Below are 20,354 nucleotides of genomic sequence, written 5' to 3'. Positions count from 1 at the left end.
CAATAAAGTCCTGTTCCCCTTCCCCAATAAAAAAATCTAAAAAAAAAAAAAAAAAAATATATATATATATATATATATATATATATATATATATATATAGAGATAGAGAGAGAGAGAGAGAGAGAGAGAGAGAGAGAGAGAAGAGGGCTGAATGGATAAGAAAACAAAACCCTTACATATGCTGCCTACAAGAGACTCACTTCAGATTGAAAGACACACACAGACAAAGTAAAGGGATGGAAAAAGATATTTAATGAAAATGGAAATGGAAGAAAAAGAAGCTGTGGTAGCAATACTTAGACAAAATAGACTTTAAAACCAAGGCTATAAGAAGAGACAATGAAGGACTCAATAATCCCACTTCAGGGTATTGATCTGAAGAAAACGAATATGCTGCTTTGAGGGGACGTGTGCACCCAAATGTTCACTACAGCACTGTTTACAATGGCCAAGATATAGACGCAGCCTGGGTGTCCGTCAATGGAAAAATGGATAAAGAGGAGGTGGTACATACAAGTATATACAATGGAATATTGCTCGGCCATGGAAGGGAATGGGTTCTGGCCATCTGCAGGGGCATGGATGGACCTGGAGGGTGTTGTGCTGAGTTGAGTACATCAGACAGAGAAAGACAGATGCAATGTGATCTCGCTTATATGTGGAATCTAAGAACAAAATTAACAAACAAAACAGAAACTCCTAGATACAAAGAACATTTTGATGGTTGCCGATGGGAAGGGGTTTGGGGGTGTGGGTGAAAAATAAGGGGAAGGGCTTAAGTACAAATTGGTTGTTACACAGTAGTCATGAGCATGTAGGGTCCAGTATAAGGAATATAGTCAATAATATTGTAATAACTATGTATGGTGTCAGATGGGTACTAGATTTGTTAGGGTGATAGATAGAAGAGGGTTAGGGAAAAGGGTGAAAAAGGTGAAAGGATTAAAAAGTACAAATGGATAGTTACAAAACAGTCATGGGCATATAAGGCAAAGCACCGGGAATATAGTCAATAATACATTAATAACTATGTATAGTGCCAGGTGGGTACTAGACAGGGGATCACTTCTTACATTATATAAATGTCTAACCACTCTGCTGTACACCTGAAGTTAATACAATATTGAATGTCAACTGTAATTGGTAAATTTAAAAGTTGGGGAAAGGTAAAGCGGAGTAAGATCCAAATCTCCAGGTATAAAACAAGTAAGTCATGGGGATGTAATGCACAGCATGGGGAATATAGTCACTAATACTGTGACAGCACAGTGTGGTGTCAGATGGTCGCTGGGCTTCTCATGGTGATGACTTCTTTAGGTATAAATGTTGAACAACTATGGTGTACACCTGAAACTAATATAATATTGTATGTTAGCTATATTTCTCATTAAAATCTTTTTAAAAGAAAAAATAGAAGAAAAGATTGTCTAATGAAAAAAAGTATTTCGGACCAAGTAATATCAATGTGTTTGTTACAGCCCATCTCATCTCCTATAAGATCTGTGGCAACACTACCACAATGACTGTTCAAACGCTGTAACAGGACAGGATGGAATTAGGAAATAAGGAAAAGGGGAAATGAGAAACTACTAATACAAATACTGGGTTTTATTCCCAGAAAATATCTGTGGACTTGGTTGTGGCCTGTCTTCCCCAGTAGGATCCCCTAGGATGTAACCGCCTGAAACCAGGGCAAGAATTTCATGTTATTCACCACTCTGCCTCTTTTGTCTAGACATAGACAGTGATTCATAAATATTTAAGTGAATAGATGAACTAGAGGTCTGCTAGAAATCCGGCTCTGAGCTCCCTAGTAGCCAAAGCAAAAAGGGAAAAGATCAACTACAAGATTCAGTATCCACTCAAACCCAATCTTCGCAATGCACAGGCTCCTCCCGACATGCCTCTACCAGGTCTCCAACTCTACATGTACCAACTGTGCCAGACTGACCAGGAAACCCACCCTTCACCCAAGACTGACAACACTCAGGAGGGACTCAGTCCCATTCCCCTTGGTGAAGAAAACATTGTAAAAAGCAGTTTTCTTTCCTCTGCGCCACCCTCCCTCCCGCCCCAACTTCTGTGCTGACCCTGCACTTCGTCTGTCTCCTAAAGTGTCATTCACGTCTGCAGACAGCATATAGGGGACAGCCGCAATGACGTCAGACAGGCACTGAAAGTTTCTCCTGCAGCACAGCGGCATTTGGGACCCAGAACATGGAGTGTTCAGGACACAGTCCTTTGCATTCCAACAGCTCACAGACGTGGAGAGATGGTGACAATAGGGTGAGATGTGCTGTGAGCTGGGGAAGAGCCTGTGGTGGGGACCCAGGCTGAAGGGGGGGGGGGAGGCCTAGGGACTTGGCACAGGGCATGTCTGCAGGGAAGGGCGGTGTTGTGTAAGTAAGAGGTGAGGGGGAGGGCCGGGAGAGTTTTAGGCAGTCAACAGCACATATAAAGATCTCCCTAAAAGCAGCACATTTGGGATTACTGGGAGACAAGGCCCATCAACCCTCTGAGGGCAGCAAACTTCATGAATTGCGTCCTGCCCTAGGTCTGTCAGGGGCTAACACTTGGACATGCACGCAAAACTCATTTTGACATAAAACACATCTCAGTAAATGTTACTTTACGATTACTAATTGCAAGCCAAGACCACATAATCCAGAATCACCCACCATGAATGGGGAGCCAAAGTGACCCAGTGATTAGAAAACCATAGGGTTCCCTTCCAGTTGTTTATCAACTGCAGGGACAGCTGGTCGGTCACCTTCATGTGCCCTTGGGCCTGCTGGCTAATAGAGCAGTCGGCTGGGTTTCTGGCCAACATCAGAGATGCTGCTCACCAAATGCCCAAGACCATTGGTAGGGCAGGTCTTCAAGTGTGTTGCCCAGGATGCTGGTCCAGTCAAATCTATTGTGAAGGTATCTGTGGTCTGGTAAGTTTGGGAAATGCAGCCCTCCCTTAAAAAGCCCCAATGTGGGGCGGCCGGACGGCTCAGTTGGTTAGAGCACGAGCTCTGAACAACAGGGTTGCCAGTGCGATTCCCACATGGGCCAGTGAGCTGTGCCCTCCACAACTAGACTGAAGACAACCAGCTGCCGCTGAGCTTCTGCAGGGGCGGCTGGATGTCTCAGTTGGTTAGAGGGTGAGCTCTCAACAACAAGGTTGCCGGTTCAATTCCCGCATGGGATGGTGGGCTGTGGCCCTTGCAACTAAAGATTGAAAACGGCAACTGAACTTGGAGCTGAGCTGCGCCCTCCACAGCTAGATTGAAGGACAATGACTTGGAGCTGATGCTGGAAAAAACACACTGTTCCCCAATATTCTCCAACTAAAAACAAACAAAAAACAGCAAACATATTTTTTAAAAGTCCCAATGCAGTTTAGCATAATTAAGGACCTGAGAAGTCCTGCAAAGAATGCTTTCATTTTGTTTAACCCATGACTGCCCAAACTTAGATATCCATGGAACCCCTTTTTGCCTTATCACATCTATTTACCTCCAGCACTGACAGGAAAGTGGGGATGAGTGGGGAGCCTTACAAAGGAAAGGCAATGTTTGTTTGAAACAAATAAACAGGGAACGTTTGTGCTAGTAGCAGCTCATCAAAAATTTTTTCCTAAAATAGTTAGAAAAAGAATCTGAAGATACAAATAGCACCCTCATAGCAGTACATCACCACCTCCTAACTTCCTCGAGTCTCAGTTATGCACACACAAACCACCACCCTCTGTCCACCAACCGGGGAAAACTGGGACTAGGTGACAAGATCAAAAACATGGCCTTCACTTTGCAGGGAGAAAAAGCCACTACGGGCCATGCTTCTGCTGCAAAGCTGTGTGTGTACACACACACACACACACACACACACACTTTGGAATTGAAGTCCCAGCTTCACTCACTCATTTAGTCCTTTCTTTTCCAGTCCTGTTAGTGACACCTTAGACATACATTTTAATTATACCTTCATCTCAAAAAACCCACGTAAGTTAGAGAATTACTGAATAATGGTTAAACCTTTTCTATTTAGGTAGACATGGGTTCAAGGCCCAGCCCTCTTATTGTGATCTTGTTCAAGTTACTTCACTTCTCTAGGCCTCGGTGTTCTCACCTGTAAAATGGGATCGCAGTAACAATTAGCATTATTGGTTTGTGATGCGTAGGGCACTGCTCTCTCAGTGAATCCCAGTGACTCTGCTCCACACTGTGAAGGAAGGGTGTGAGGCTGAGTGGTTAGATGACTCCCCCAAAAACAGTGCTGGAGACCAGGTGGCCTGACTGCAGTTCTCAGTTTTAATCTCTATGTTTTAACTGCGTCCAAAAGGAGCCAGTTTCATAACTGCAGCAAGGCATAGATGGCGTAAGACGTATAAACTGTAGCACAGATCAGGCACCTAGCACATGCTTAATAATCTCAGCTCTTACAGGTCCAGGAGCGCTTGTCTGAAATCCTTGAAGCCAATGTGATTTGCAATTCAAAATTTTTCAAGAGAGAATTTTCAAGGGAGTAAAAAGACAACCCCACAGAATGAGGGAAAATGTTTGCAAATCACAATCTGCTAAGGGTTTAATATCCAGAATATGTAAAAAAACTCCTAAAACTCAACAACAACAATAAAACAAACAATCCAATTCAAAAATGGGCAAAGGACTCAACAGGTCTTTTTCCGAAGATAGACAAATGGCCAATTAGCACATGAAAAAAATGCTCAGCATCACTACTAATTAGGGAAACGCAGATCAAAACCACAGTGAGATGTCACCTCACACCCATTAGGACGGCTATGGTTAAAAAAAGCTATTACCAGGAAAACAAATGTTGGTGAGGATGTGGAGAAATTGGAATTCTTGTGCGTTGCTGGAGAATGTAAAATGGTGCAGCTGCTGTGGAAAACAGTTTGGCAGTTTCTCAAAATATTAAACATAGAATTACCGTATAATCTTAGTAATTCCACTTCTGGATATATAAACTAAAGAACTGAGAGGGGAATTCAAATACATACTGCACAGCCGTGTTTGCAAGAACCAAAAGGTGGAAGCAACCCAACATCAGCCGATGAACGGACGCAATATACAGTGGATTATTATAAAGCCTGAAAAAGGAACTTCTGACACATGGTGCAACATGGATGGACCTCGAAGACACTGTGTTCAGCGAAATAAATGAAATGAGCCAGATGTCAAAGGACAAATATTGTGATTCCAGTTATACGAGGCCCCTAGAAGAGGCAAATTCAGAGACAGAAAGCAGCCTGGGGGTGGGCAGGGACTGGCGCATGGTGGTGGGAGGGTGTTAGTATTTAATGGAGACAGAACTTCAGTTTGGCATGAAGAACAAGTTCTAGAAATGGATGGTGGTGGTGGTTACACAAGGTGAATGCACTTAATGTCACTATACTATACACTTAAAAATGGTTGTTTTATGTGTATTTTACCACAAAATAAAAAAGTAAAAGATGGAGGAGCAGTGGTTCACACACTGCCTTGTAGGCAGGTAGGTGAGGAAGCTGCTCCTGGCCTGCACATGTTGCCCGAGCACACCCCTTGCTCCTCATGTCTTTGCAAAAATCACACCTCAGCCCACAACTGAGCCGACTGTGAAGCGACACCTACCATTCCATCTAAACATGCATCATGTTTATGGAGCTACAGGAAGAAACAAACCCCACTTCCACCTGGATTCTTCTCAGGCGTATCAGGATCTGGACACTGAGATGCTTGGCCTGGCTGTGTTCTCTGCTGCTGGGCCTGGGAGGGCCGGGCAGGAAGAAGCTGAGGCACCCAGGCCTGGCCTGACCTAGCCAGTGACTTCTGGGCAGTACAACCAACACACAGGCATGGAGCGCTTAACCCAATTCCTCAGGATTAAAACACAAGGTCTGACAAGTACGCTCGTGCACTTACCCTAGAAAAAGTGCTACATACCTCACTGCTGAATGTCACTACGGTTACTTTCAAAGTCCTCCCCTTGGGAAGCTATGCACTGACTCCTGCGCCTACTCCACCCTTCAAAGCAATTCTGGAACTCTTTTTCTGGAATGGCCCTCAGAGCTGCCGTCGTATTACCCTTGATGTCCTGAATGTCATCAAAATGTCTTCCTTTCAATATTTCCTTTATCTTCGGGTAAAGAAAGAAGTCATTGGGGGCCAGATCAGGTGAGTAGGGAGGGTGTTCCAACACAGTTATTTGTTTCCTGGCTAAAAACTCCCTAACAGACAGTGCTGTGTGAGCTGGTGCATTGTCGTGATGCAAGAGCCATGAATTGTTGGTGAAAAGTTCAGGTCGTCTAACTTTTTCACACAGCCTTTTCAGCACGTTCAAATAGTAAACTTGGTTAACTAATTGTCCACTGGTACAAATTCATTATGAATAATCCCGCTGATATCAAAAAAGGTTAGCAACATCGTTGCAACAAGTTCACGAACTTAATTGTCAGGCCTTGCATATATACTTTTTTCTTCTTTAGTTTAAAGAAGTGAGAGGGAGGGAAAAGGAAGGGATTAATTTAAACTCTTCTAAAGGCAAACTAATTTTTTTTCTCGTTCTAAGAAATTTATACTTACCATCTTGTTTTCCCAGCCAAGTCATTCTATTAGTGCTTAGTTTACAGGTTACAAAAAGGTTGGGTCAAAGCTTGAAAAAAATAACATTCTTTCTTAACCAATAATTTGGAAGCGGGTCATAAAACCCTGGAAGCTAACATTCTGGCCACTTGATTTCAGAATAACCAAATTCTCTTAAGGAATGTGTCAAATCTATCATAAATAACCCAGGACCTGGATCATATCAATGTGGCAGAATTTCAGAAAAATAAACTGGGATTATTCAAATCTTGAAAAGAAAAAGACAATTGTTCCTATACTAACTCTAGAAGTAGATGTGAAGCAGAACTTGGTAAACAAGATTTCATCATGTTAAAATATGCATTTTCATACAACTGTGGAATTAAAAGTTTTAACGGTTTTAATGACTATTTATCACCCACTTGCACTGAATCAAATTGAGAAAAGAAAAAGATAAAAGGACACAAAATGAACAGACCATAACTTTATTGGAGATTTACTCAGCTACAATTATTACAAAAAAACGACTAAAGGTATAATTGTGACCCATAGGTGCAGACTGCAAGTTTCCGCAGCGCGCTTACTGTGTGAATGAGTTACATCGTGTTCCCTAAAAACAGCTGCAGCATGTGATGGTAAATACTGTATTGTCGATCAAATTACATGTTAGTTTTACATGATTTTAGTCATTCTCCTTCACTCTATTTACAGCAGAAAAGCCAGAAACGTTACTTCCTGTTCACCTTTGCATTTTTGCTATGCAACCTGCCGCTGCAGTGAACTCTGAACGCATCTATAAAATTGAAATTGTCTGTGGTTAACATCCAAATAAAAATAGACTAGGAAAAAAAAGCAATTAATGATTAAAATATATTTACAAGTTAGTTCTGCAAGGTCATTTTCACTGCTAGTGGAAAATACAATCATCTCAATGCAAATTTCCTAGATATTGCTACTGGCGTCTCCAACAACTTTTAAAATCATTTTAATATTCTTGGTCTTCGACATATCTTAAAAACTTTTCATGTACAATATAAAATAAAGAAATTTATTTGGAAATAATTAAATTCCTGAAAAGTAATCAGTGGTTGAAAAAATAGACCTATGTAAATGTAATTAAAATAACCATATAGGTAATAAACATGACATGAGTTTCTCTTCCACGGATAACACAAACTGGTTAAGGAGTCTTACCCTAATTTCAGATGCCGTTTAAATAAAAATATCCAGGTCTGTTTGGTGGTATAAATTTTGTATAAAGGGGTTAGATACCCTAACAGAGCAAGATATAAAGTTTTAAATCTGGGCCTTAAGACTAAACTGTGGTAGGTCTGGGTTTAGATTCTTCTGTCCTCTGCAGTCACCGTCTGATTTCAGGTGATGCTAAAAGAGCCGACTGATTGTGAATAATTGTATTTATGAACTGAACCAACAAAACCAAAGTAGCCTCAAGTCTCTTGCTTATTTAGGCAGGGTAATTTGAATCTTTCTGAGGGCAAGCTATTATTAAGAAAATAAAAATATTAGTATTTTAAAAAGATAATTACAGGAGTGTTAGAGGTCATTCTAAATTTAATTGTTTCACATAACGTAAAAGAAAGAAGAAAAAAAAGGTAACAAACACTTTTAAAACATAATTAAGAGTTCAGTTAACAAATCTTTGTCATACTTTCACAAACAGTAAAAATGCCACAGACAAAAATGACCTATTTAAGTTGTGCAAGTATGTGACACATTGCAGGCATTATAATTATCTTTTTCAAATTCGGTAAATCAAAACAGCAGCGAGGCCAAACCACATTTTTTCCTTTCAGTTAAGTATATTTTCCTTGAAATGAGGTAAAGCATGGTACCAAGTGCAATGGTCATCTGTGCTACATGAACAGGAGAGGGGGGACAAAAGCTATTACAAAACGCAGCATAGTTAGGACAGCTGAAAAGTGTGTTATAAAAGAAATTAAAAACATTTACAATGAAGGTTCACGCCACCTAACCTCCGCACAATCATCGTCAGGAATTGCTAGAGCTGCTTTCCAAGGCCCTTCCCCGCTCCTTCCTTCACGCGTGTGCCTGAAGCACGACACCTCCCACTAGGTAGGTGGTCCATTTGACATTCGGTCTCACATCGCAATCACAGCAACAAAAGGATGACACACACGGTTGGAAACTGGGGCGAAAGAGTGATTTCTTTTCCTTAATTAATGGATGAGAAACATTTCATTCAACAAGCTGAACTGGGGAAAACTTTACAGCATTAAACATCAGCAGCACAAGAGCGTTCATAACCGTTTCATAGTCTAACTCGTAGCTTTTATTTTTTCATGTAGGAACCAGGGGGTCAGAGAATGCTTCAAAGTGTGAGTCACAAAATAAAATCAGCTATATTTCTCCAGCCAAAAAAAAAAAAGTATGAAATAGCTAAAGTTTGCTGTTGATAAAACATTTTGAATGGTAGCAGGAAATTTGAACCCCTGAGAATGTATGACCTAATCATATCCAAGTCTGAACTTTTTAGTATTAACAAAAAATACTCTTCTTAAGGTTACAAAATATATTGAGGCATTTTTCTCCCAATGGGAATTTAACTGTGAAACAAACTGATTTTTGTGCCAGGAGGCGAGAGAATCCCTTAACACTGGGATCAGTGCCTTGGACACAATGCAAAGCCCTAAGCTCCTGGCATCAGGTAGTTTATAAATTATCAAGAGATCTGTGACACAATGGCATCACAAATCACCCTCCCTCACAAGTAAAATTCACATCCAGCCTTACTTGGTCATTGTTCACGCTTACAGTTATAGAATTCAAGAACTGCCTGGTTTTAACTTGCCAGATCTTACGTTGAGGTTTTTTTAAAAAAAAAACAAATAGAAATCTAAGGTTCCAAATCAGAATTCAGTATTTTAAAGACAAGGCCGCCCAAATTAATTTGCTCAAAAACTCATTTAATAACTCAGAGCTCAATTTAAGTTTAAGTTTGGAGACAACAAATAGCGTTGGAGAAGCTTAACAGCCCTTCACTCAGGTCTCCTTAGCAAGTGGAGCTGACAGTTTTCTGTATGACACGTGCAGAGGTGCTTCCCTGGGGGCGGGTGCTGCAGATAAAGCGAGAAGTACGTCTTGAACTTCAATTTAAACATAGTGCAGCATGTCATGAAGCGTCAAGTTCAGAATCATGTGCTGGAAAATATTAGACACCTCTGCTCAGCTTTCTTAAACTTCAAGCATAATTAATGGGGCAAATTGCAGCAAACCTCTACTGGTATGTTGGTGGGAGTGCAAAACCGACCCACAGCTTTTATAAAGGTAAATTAAGAGGTATTATAGGTACAGTGCAAAAAAAAAAAAAATTAAAATTTCAAGCATAATACATAAACATAGCACCAAACAGGGGAAAAAATGCATGCAAAAGAAAAGAAGAACTGAGGTATTTAAGTGAAGAGTGCCTATAGGTCTAATTAAAGAAACTTAGGCAAATGCCTAAAAATGTCTTTTTTTTTCCCAAAGATGGAAATAATGAGCTAGTTTATCTAAATTAATGAGCTAAATCACAGATGTATCAAAATTACGGCAGTTTATCGCAAACGTTAAACTTTCATGGCAATAACAGCACAGCTTTGGTAGGTGAAATACGCATGCAACACTGTGAAAAGTACAGTAAGAAATTTATGTGAGAAGACTAAGGGTAAAGGTGCTGGGTTCTGCTTCTTTAAATAAGTAACCAATCAATTATAAAATCTGCAGCATATTTTAGGTGTGATATGTCTAAAGTTTATTTTGTAAGAGAAACAGCCTACAGGGCAAAATTATTTGCCACAAACAATTTCCATCAGTGGCACTACCTAGCGGGAGGTTTTTAGTAAAATTGGGTATTTAGCTAAAGATCATTTTTATTGTGGTGTTTTAAAAAAAATCCAGACTCCATAATCTGGTTTTTAAAATGTCTTCAGTACACATATGACAGAAACTGTAATATCCTGTAATAAGTTAAGTTACAACTATACTAGTGAGTTGTAAATATCACACTGTCTCAACATCTAATGCATAATAAAATGAAGGGAATGTAAAACAGTTTGTTCCAAAAAGATAAGAAATTAAAGACCATCCACGAGGGTGTTACTTTTAAGGCAAGAACCTTTTTTATGCAAGACTGTGCGGCATGAGAAGACTAAAATCTGATTCACCAACATGCCAGCCAATGCGACTTAGAAACCTGTCCCTTACTATTAAGTGCAACAGCGACCGGGAACATCATCTTACACAATAGAACATGGAAAGAAAGGACGACACTGGCACACCTCTCCTCTCGGCAAACCGCACCATTCTATTCAGCTTACCGACTATGTGGGACTGGCACCACTGCACGGACATGGGGGATGGCAGGAGAACTCTAATACAATTCTAGGGACTGTGTGGTTTCAGCTCCGTGGCTTCCTAACACTAAGCAAAGGTGACAGAAATTAAACTAAAACAAACCAACATACAAACAAACAAAAACTCAATAATTATTTTGAACACTTGCTAAATGTCATCATTAAAGCACTCTTGTGATTTAAACAAAGCAGAAGTGAGGAAAGAAGACAAGATTGTGTTTGCGCAAAAAACTAAAACTACAATTAGTTCCAAAATTTTTATACATATGTTAAATGTTTTATTCTGCAATCTATCTTGTTATCAAACAAACTTTAAATTCTGCCTTCAATTCATTCCGCTCAGTATCAACTTTAAATCATCCTCTTCAATTTAAATATTTTCCACCTTAATTCTGCTTTTTGTAAATTTTAAAAAGGGTTTTCAGCTGTTAGGAACCTGAGGTTGATTAGCTTTGAGGCTTCGTAGGGCTCTTCTTGCTGCTGCTGATTTGGCGATCCTGTAACTTCGGCCAACACCTTTGAATTTCCCCTTTCCTACTACTTCCACGGTAACTCTGACCTTGCCATCGTAAGTTCTTTCAGCCGGGCTGTAAGGAGGCCAAACAGCTTGAATTAGAAGTCAGAAGTATTTATTATCATTGTCAGTCAGCACTGAGCGAGCAGTCAGCCGAGTCCCGGACACAAGCTGACACCACACAAAGGAAATGTGCACGGTGACTTTATCACACATCACCGACAGCATTTTAATCCAGCATCACTTTATAGAAACAAAGCCAGAAGTCAATCAGACTCCAAGTGGCAATTGCATAAGAGCACGCCCCAGTGTAAATATTTTCCAGAATCATTAGTTTATGGCATCTGTGAGACTCCCCCCCTCCCCTCCGGTTTTAAGTAAGTTAATTTTTTCCATGCACATTTTTGCTTACCTAAATTTGGCGGTTTCTGGCTCCATTTCAAGCAATTCTCGCACAGGGGAACGGGGCACATTTGCAGAAAATTTTTCTATAATCAAATGAAAGAATACTGTGAATAATATCCTTGAAGTTGCTTTTAATTTTGATTTTGCTGCTTTCGAAGGGGAGCCAACAGTACCTATTAGCGGCCGCATCATAGGATAGTACACCTGCCAGACCATCTCCAGTGACATCCCACTATCCATGTAAATGGCACCAGCAAGTGACTCAAAAATATCCCCCATGGCCTTTGGAACTTCAATATCCTCTTCCTTCTCTTCATCCTCCTCAGATCTCCGAAGCTATTACAGAGAGAAAAGTGACTCGTAAGCAAAAAGGCCATTTTTAAAGGCAGTCCACAGGGGCGTGTTTCTTTTCTTAGATATGACTTTTATTATATGTTTAACAAAGGTAACAATACCAACCATTTATGGCATGCCTACTACATTGTAACAAACATTACCTTATCTAAAAACACAAAGTATTTTCAAAAATTCCCTCCCATTTAACCTTCTATACCCAGCAAAGGGAAAAAGATTATTGCTAAACAAAAACAACTTTAACACAAAATTAGAAATAGTCAATAAATGTATTTTTAAAACTTTTAAAATTCCCTTGTTCTCAAAGAACTGCACGTTTAACAGTCCTACCCCCGGCATGGACAAGAACGGGGCAGAGTACTGATTAGCACAGCGCTGGGGAGGGTGTACGCTGCTCCGGGGAGTATAAACTGCCACTTTGGGGGCAGGAAATTCTATTTGGAAGATGTTTTCCTCCAAGTTCCCTTTTTATTAAACTACTGAATACATGTTAGCTATAGGCGAGACCTTGACACATAGCGAGTATTCAAATTAATAGAATAAAACCTTACATATGTATCAAAAGTCTTTCAAAAAATCCGTAATTCTTTGATGCAACAATCCATCTCTAGGAATTTAGCTTATGGAGGTAACTGGATATACAGGCATATTTATCACATCCATGTTTATTACGGTTGGTGCAAAAGTAATTGCGGTTTAAAAGGTTACAATTGCAAAAACTGCAATTACTTTAGCATCAACCTAATAAAAGACCTAACTACAAACAACTTAAATATCCAGCCACAAAAGACTATTTAAATACATTACATTACAGCTATGTATTGACTAACACACAGCTACTGAAAGACACAATGCCAATCAATACCAGGAAAGCCTTACACAATGTAGTAGCGAAAAGAGGAGGTTATAGTACATTATGCATAATATCATCCCATTTTATGTATGTTTACATCTACATACAATTAGCAATAATACATTACCAAATGTTAATTTTGGTTACTGCTGTGGTAGTATATTAGTGTAACTTTAATTAATTTTCTTTGTGTTTATTTGTATTTTCTAAAATAAACCAAAATTACTTGTGAAAGGGAAATAAAAAGAAGATAATTTCTGAACAGATTGTTTAGTCACACCAAGTTCTAACACATTTATAATGCTGACTACTGGAAAAATAAGGTAGCTATTGTTCATATTTCAGTTTTGAGGTAGGAAGGGATTTTAAAACTTATGAAGTTTAATTTGCTCCTTTTCGAGATGAGGAAACTGAGGCCCAGAAAGGTGGAGAGATTTTCTTAGATCAAGCAGTAAATTAGAAAAGCCAAACCATGCCATTTTCAGTTTTTGTTAACTTCTATACATATTTATATAAACAAAGGGAAGAATGAACAAAAACTAACAGAACCAGTATGTCCCACTATCATAAAAGGAGAATTGAAATCTAATTTTAGCAAATTCCTCAAATTCTAAGTTTAACTATTCCTACAGAATGAGGCTAGAATAATACTGAGTAGATATGAGATGGTTCTAATTCCTGGCCTCACTGCCAGCTGTGCTCCAGCCCAGACTGAGCCTTGGGAGAGCGGAGATGAAGGAGCACTGCCTAGTAACTTTCCTCGGCTCAGATTCGGTAGTTTCCACATGGGACACGTGGCCTCATGGCTAGATCTCAAAACCGAGAGTCTCAAAGTCAAGGAAATGCACCACACCCCCTACAATGCTTTGGTGCACTTAAAAAAAGGGAAGTTACAAATTGAAGAAAGAACGACTAAAATGGCTACCAGAGTTGTGAATAAATTCAACTCCTTGTAAGAGATCTACAAAAATAAGAAAAACAAAGGGAATCAGATGGGAAGAATAAGGAATGAGAGCGAGAGCGTTCTCCTGGGTACAAGGGATGCAGACAGATGTTAGTGAAGGATTGGGGGGGAGGGGGAAGATCTGCACAACAGCCTTCCCGACAAAACTGCAAAACACTTCACTAACACACTAGCATGAGCTCCACACCAGACAACCTTTGGCTGAACCTGCAGAAGCCTCTCCAGTCCAATGGTTAAAAATTTCAAAGTTTGGTTTTTAAATGAGATTTTCCCATTCCAAGCAGAAGCAAAGTACGTATTTGTGCTGCTTACCTGTGATATGAGCACATAGCACATATTTCGATCCATTTTGAAGCGGAGGCAGCAAGCAGCAGCCCTGCGGGGCTTTCCCTAAGGGCACGGCTGCCGGGGCCGGGGCCGCACTCCCTCGGCACGGCTAACTCTGGGCACCCGAGGTGGATGATGGCTCCTGGCACCTTCTCCTCAGGTGAACGACCACCCCACCCCACCGCAGTGCGGGCAGTAGGTGTAAAGGCCACCTGGAGACGCCGGCTCATCCCGTTCATCCCAGAGAACGTGCAGCGCACGTGTCCCGCTGGACAGCTGTGCAGCCAGAAGTGAGAACCCCCGTCCAACGGCTTAAACCCCGACTTGCACGTACTGCCAGGAGCACTAACCTCAGAATCCATTCCTTGCATCTCGTTCTTCTCCAGCTGGAACTGCACGAAGTCGTCGATGACGTGGAAGAGCTCAGGGGACACTGCTTTGAAGTACTTGTGGTACTCGTACTTCACGGCCAGGGACGCGAAGATGGTGTTGTTGACCAGCGCAGAGCGCAGGTCGGTCAGGACCCCCGGGGAGTGCTGCCGCGGGTCTTCGTAAAGGTGCTTGGTTATGAGGTAGTCCAAAATCGCATCCCCCAGGAATTCTAGGCGCTGGTAACAATCTGAGGGAGGAGCCAAAGTGGAGCCATGAGCTTGGGCAAAAACATTTCCACGGTTTCCACATAATAAATGACATAAAGGTCTGATCCCCAGAGCCACTTAAGAGACTTTTATTTGGGTTCATTTTCATATGCAGTCTTCAATGACAAAATTATCTGACGTATCATACTTACGGAAGCCTCTGGCAATTAAATTTTAATGGCAAATTAAGCACATTTCTTATACATAAATTGGGGTCATAAAATCTTTTAAGTGGCCCAAAGACCAATGCTTGTTAAGGAAAAAAACCTTTCCCAGGTAGTATCATTCTCACTGAACCCTTCTCCTCTGCTCTATCCTCACGTCTCCGTCACACGGCATCACTTCCGGGAAGCGGACCCTGCACAGATGCCTGCCACACGCGCTCCACTTTGCTGCCATCATTGCACACTGTCGCACTCACGTTCGGGAATGTGTGCGACACCATGCCTTGCCACGCCTTGGTTCTATCTGCCATACAAGGTGACAGGACAAGAAGACCCTCTTTTCAACGTGGATTAGAAATGTTGGATTTGACACAAACCAAGAGCTTGAGAAAGAAGACTTGTGGGAGTGAGCAGAGACGTTAGGCAAAAGCGGTCAATCATCAAAATGTGAAACGTTATCAGTACTAACCAGCACCTCAATTTTCTCAGAGTGATTAAAGAGCGTCATTCAAGTGAGGAAACTGAGGCAAGGACAGATGAAGTGACTTGTCCCGGCATCCCCAGTGAGGTAAGAGGCAGGGGCAGAGAGGGGCTAGAACACAGACGTCATTCCACAGCAACGGAAAACCGAGCCTCATGTCTTCTCCACCAAGAAAAAAGTAGGTTTTAGTTTCACCAGCATCTTTCCAGTCCAGAGTGAGATCACTTTTCACTGTTTGGTTTTACATTTTTCAGACCATCTTAACCTACATTGTTTTTCTTAAACTATGCTTTGGTATTCTGGATTCAAGCACTTGTTACTCTGATACAGAAAAACCATGCAGACTTTAGCTGCGTTTCAGAAGCTGAAGCGGATTTTAGCTTTTAGGCGCCTATTCTTCCTCCTAATCTAATGGGTCGGGAGCCTGTTAAAGAAGGGGAAGGAACACGGAGCACAATGCAAAGCAGAAGATGACAGGAAAGCCAGGGCAGGGACGGTGACACCTTCCGTGAAGTAGTTTCTTATCATCTAGTCCTCTTTAGATTTAAAAAGACCGTAAGAGAGAGGAGTCTTTTTGTTCACAAAGAACCATAAAAAGATGTGGAATACATCCAGACTATGCCAAAAAAATCAAGAACCAAAAGCAGCACTGAACAGGTATCAGAACGACACTGGGGTAGAATAAAACAGGAAAAACACAACAAAAGACTAAGGCTCAAACTTTTCCAATTATGCAGCTTACAAAATGATATACATGCGAGTACAGAAGATAGCTACCCTCCCAACTGTGATGGCAAGGAGCAGAGAACGCTCCCAAATAGATGAGGAAAAGAGGCTTGTTTCATTCTGCTTGTTTCCTCCCCCCACCATGCACAGGAGGCACTAAGCCTGTACATGCACAGGTCATTTCTTACAAGGCCAAAATAACGCGATTAACACACGAGCTCATTTTCAGAGGAGTGGAGTTGGGTCTGGGCTCCTTACCAGTAATAGTATTGTAGTGGTAGGAGGCGTGTGTAAACGCCTGCAAAAGGTAAGCCTTATTCTTGAATCTGTAGTTGATTTTCTTTTCAAAATTTTCAAAACCCGCTATCAGGTGATTCAGTGTTTTATCTGCGTCTGGATGATCAAACATACATCTTGGTGGAATCTTCAGACAACCGTACTCCAAGTCCTTCACCACCGGGGAGCGAGAGCTGGCTCCCGAGGCAGCAGCACGGCTCCCTGAAAGGGGCCTTTGTTGGCTGCTGGAATTCTCCCTCGGAGGGCACATGGCCTTTTCCCGATCAGTCCTTTTAATTACCGGGAGCACCTTCAGCCCCAGCGAGCAGAGGAAAAGCTGAGCAGCCCTCTCGCCACAGCTGGTTAAATAGCAGCCCAGCAGGGCTTCCACACAGTCGGCTATGCTTTTGTCAGCGATACACTGCTCGGTGTGCAGGTCGTAAGAAATGGACTGTTTGCCTGTATCAACCCCACAGTTCTCTTCCGACGGGTTCCAGAAGCCCACCACGAAGTCATCCTCCTCCACGGCTTTGCTGGGATCCAGATAGCACATTGCATCCCAAGAGCTATAGTCGAAGTCCTCCAAGTCGGGCGAGAACGGCATGCTACCTGCGGAGGCCTTTCTGGGCATCTTCCACTCATACGCAGAGTCAGCGGTTGAAAAAGGAGAGAGAGAAATTTTCTTCACGAAGGCTCCGGACCCCATCAGCATGTTGTCGATGAACTTGATGTGCTCCTGGTCGTACTCCAGGAGGTCGTCCTCGTCGTCGGCGTCCTCCCTGGGAGCCCTCCACAGCAGGGCCTCCTCCTCCTCGTCCTCCTCCTCCACGTCGTCCTCCAGCCTGCCATTAGCCAACATGCAGTCTTTTGTCTGCAACCGGGGGAATGGGGAAGGAGGGGAGACATAGCTGCTGTTTTTAAAAGGGTTTGAGACTCAATAAAAGCAAGGGTTATGGATAATTTCAAATGACAACCACAAATACTAAAAGGCAACTTTAAAATCATGGCCATTTGTTTTCAATTAACATAAAATAAGTTATTTAATCATATAAACAAAGTAAAACATGTTCTTTGAATGTTCATTTTCTAAGTTATAAAATGACCTTTATCCACTACGAAGCTTTAAGTAAAGGATTTTATACGTGGGCATAAAGTTAAAATTAATGTCCACAAGGCAAAACTTCAGCTAAGAATTCAAACGCTGGCAGGATACACAATGAGAGCTCTCATATGGCAATCACAGAGATCTTCGATTACGCTGACGAAGTTTTAAAATAGCTTCAAATTAATAAAATTAAATTCCAGATGTAGAAAAAGCATTATCTTTGCAATTAAGTAAGAGTATAACATGAAACCAGATAAAATTATTTTTTAAATCTTTTTATAAGAGTAAAAATGTAAACTAGAGTTTTATGATCAAGTTTTTGCCCCTATTTCTACTTCAAATCAAAGTATGTTTGCTGCAATGTAAAACTAAATTGTTTTGCTTGAAAACTAAAACTAAAAGTGATCACTGAATAAGCTATGAATTTGAGAAATTATGCTTTTCCCCGCCACTGAGCTACAGTAATCAGGGTAACAGATTATAGCATAACTGACAAAAATAGAAGAAAATTTAGACTAACATGAAACACAACAATCCAATTTCTGTCAGAAGATCTTTTCTAATTCCAATTTCTTTGGCAAAAGCTTATTTGTGAATGACAACCTTAATAATGGGCTAGGATTCAGTCATGATGTAACTTTTTTGCAATGCTAGCAAGATGCCAAATTTCTGTTGCACAATAAAACTGAAAAAAAAAACCAAAAAAAAAAACCCCACAGAAAAGAAGACTTTGCTTTGGAGGAAGAGACAGAGGATGTGCTTCAATTTTGATAGTTGACAACTTTCCAGAGCATTCTGACAAAAAGGTTTTCAATCTTTCTGTCAAGCACTTTTTAAATACTGCAAATATTTTCATTTTAAGCCAGACTCAAAAGAGATACACAGTGTATTTGTTTGAAAAGAAGAGCAGTGAGCCAAGCCATATACCTGTAACTATCTACATTTTTTTTTTTTAAGAAAAAAAGTTTATAAAACTTTTTCAAGAATTAAGAAGAACACCAAAAGAAATTAGTGGTAGACCTCGGAACTATTTCCTGTTAAAAATCTTACACTTTCACGTGGTAACATGAGATGTTTTGACTATCGTTTGGCCCTTAGGAAAAAAGGACCAAACTACAATTTAAAAAAATCAGACTGAATGAATTTTTTAATTAAAAAAATTCCTTATATATCTTTAGTTAAGATGCTAACATCAGGTAAAACTGGCAGAGTGCAAACAAAACAAAACAAAATAAACACACACACAATGGACTGCGTTTTATCACAAATAAGCTGTGTGATCTTGGGCAAAGTTCTTTAAGCCTCTAGGTTTCAGTTTCTTTATCTGCAAAATAGTGGGACTCTACCTCACTAAATGGTTTCTAAGAGCACTTCAAGCTCTTAAAAAAACAAAAACAAAAAATAAAAACAAAAACAAAACACCAGCATGAAACTCGTCTCTTACAGTGGACATGAGCATTAAACCTGAGTTCTTCCCACCGCCAGTATTTGTATGCAAAGGTTCCACTTACACCCATCTGCCTAGGAGCAGGGAGGGTAGAATAGGAATGGGACAAACATATGCTTTTCAGTATCATGTAAGGGCCAATTTCAACAAGTATAAATTATTCGGTGACAACACAAACAGTATTTTTAATGTATTTCAAGAACTAAAGTGCCAGGTATTCTGAAATGTCAAGAAAATAAGAACTTTGTGTTGTATCTTTTTAAAAAAGTGTTTTGATCAAAAGGACAAACCAATGTCAACTTCGTGCTAATTTTTAAGAGCCAATTATATTATGAAATAGTATTTGCAAGGCAAGATAATTGTTACTGGAATGTTTTTTGTAGAAATGAAATATTTTCTCCAAAGTTCTCAAAATCTACACATTTTTCTCTAAGGTTCTACCTAAATTAACAACAATGTAGTTTTTCTAACCCAACTTATATTAAAATATCTTCTTAATGCTTTTCTACATTAAGTTTAATTTCTGTAATAAGTCAAATACCACATGACTTAAAAATATACTCAATAAAGAGGTAAAAATCAAAACAGAGTCACAGAGCCTGGGACCTGAAACTAGGATGTCATGTCAGAAAGAAGAACACGCTGATTTAGAAAATATAACCTGTAAGAGAAACGGTATTCTCATTGTTGGCCTGAAGTGAAAATGAAGTAATAACGAGCCAGTTTCTCATTAATGAAAGAGAAATGTCCGAGAAATGAAACTGCGCCTGTCCCTCTAGGAGAGGTGCTGGAGGTTTCCAGCCAACCACGCACTCACAGCGCTCCGAGGCCCCCGAGGTGCCCTCTGGTGGCCTTCACGACAAGACAACATGAAGCAGCTCACATTTAGTCTTCTTAAATCATTGGCAATATTTTAACTCTTTCCAGAAAACTACAACACTTGTATACAGTGATTTATTAATATTATTATTTTTAGGTCACAGGAGGACAAACAATTCTGAGAAAACCCTGAGCTGCAAAAGCAAGATTTTACTGAAACTTCATTATTTCACAGGCAGACTGACGATCATAGGTCACTGAAGTCATTTCATTAAACAGAACTAAGGATCTACAAGAAATTATAATACACAACAGTAATGAGAAATGTTATGGGGTTTG

At 40.5% G+C, this 20,354-nt stretch overlaps 1 protein-coding gene across 13 annotated transcripts in view; it reads right to left on the bottom strand.

Moving 5' to 3' along the window:
- Positions 1 to 7,038: 7,038 nt before the first annotated feature.
- The window catches only part of DICER1 (dicer 1, ribonuclease III), a 72,477-nt gene continuing 59,161 nt past the window's right edge, over positions 7,039 to 20,354 (bottom strand). For all 13 annotated transcript variants that reach the window (XM_019746130.2, XM_074326981.1, XM_074326984.1 and 10 more), the window contains 5 exons: positions 16,627 to 17,515; positions 14,710 to 14,978; positions 12,035 to 12,197; positions 11,869 to 11,944; positions 7,039 to 11,529 (listed from right to left, as the gene is read on the bottom strand). In XM_019746130.2, coding sequence (XP_019601689.2) covers positions 11,364 to 11,529; positions 11,869 to 11,944; positions 12,035 to 12,197; positions 14,710 to 14,978; positions 16,627 to 17,515 — 1,563 coding nt within the window. In that variant the 3' untranslated portion in view covers positions 7,039 to 11,363. The remainder of the gene's footprint in view (positions 11,530 to 11,868; positions 11,945 to 12,034; positions 12,198 to 14,709; positions 14,979 to 16,626; positions 17,516 to 20,354) is intronic.

The sequence above is a fragment of the Rhinolophus sinicus genome, linkage group LG03, assembly GCF_036562045.2.
Source record: "Rhinolophus sinicus isolate RSC01 linkage group LG03, ASM3656204v1, whole genome shotgun sequence".
In the NCBI taxonomy this organism is placed as follows: domain Eukaryota; kingdom Metazoa; phylum Chordata; class Mammalia; order Chiroptera; family Rhinolophidae; genus Rhinolophus; species Rhinolophus sinicus.
This window is presented reverse-complemented; position numbering and strand designations above follow the sequence as displayed.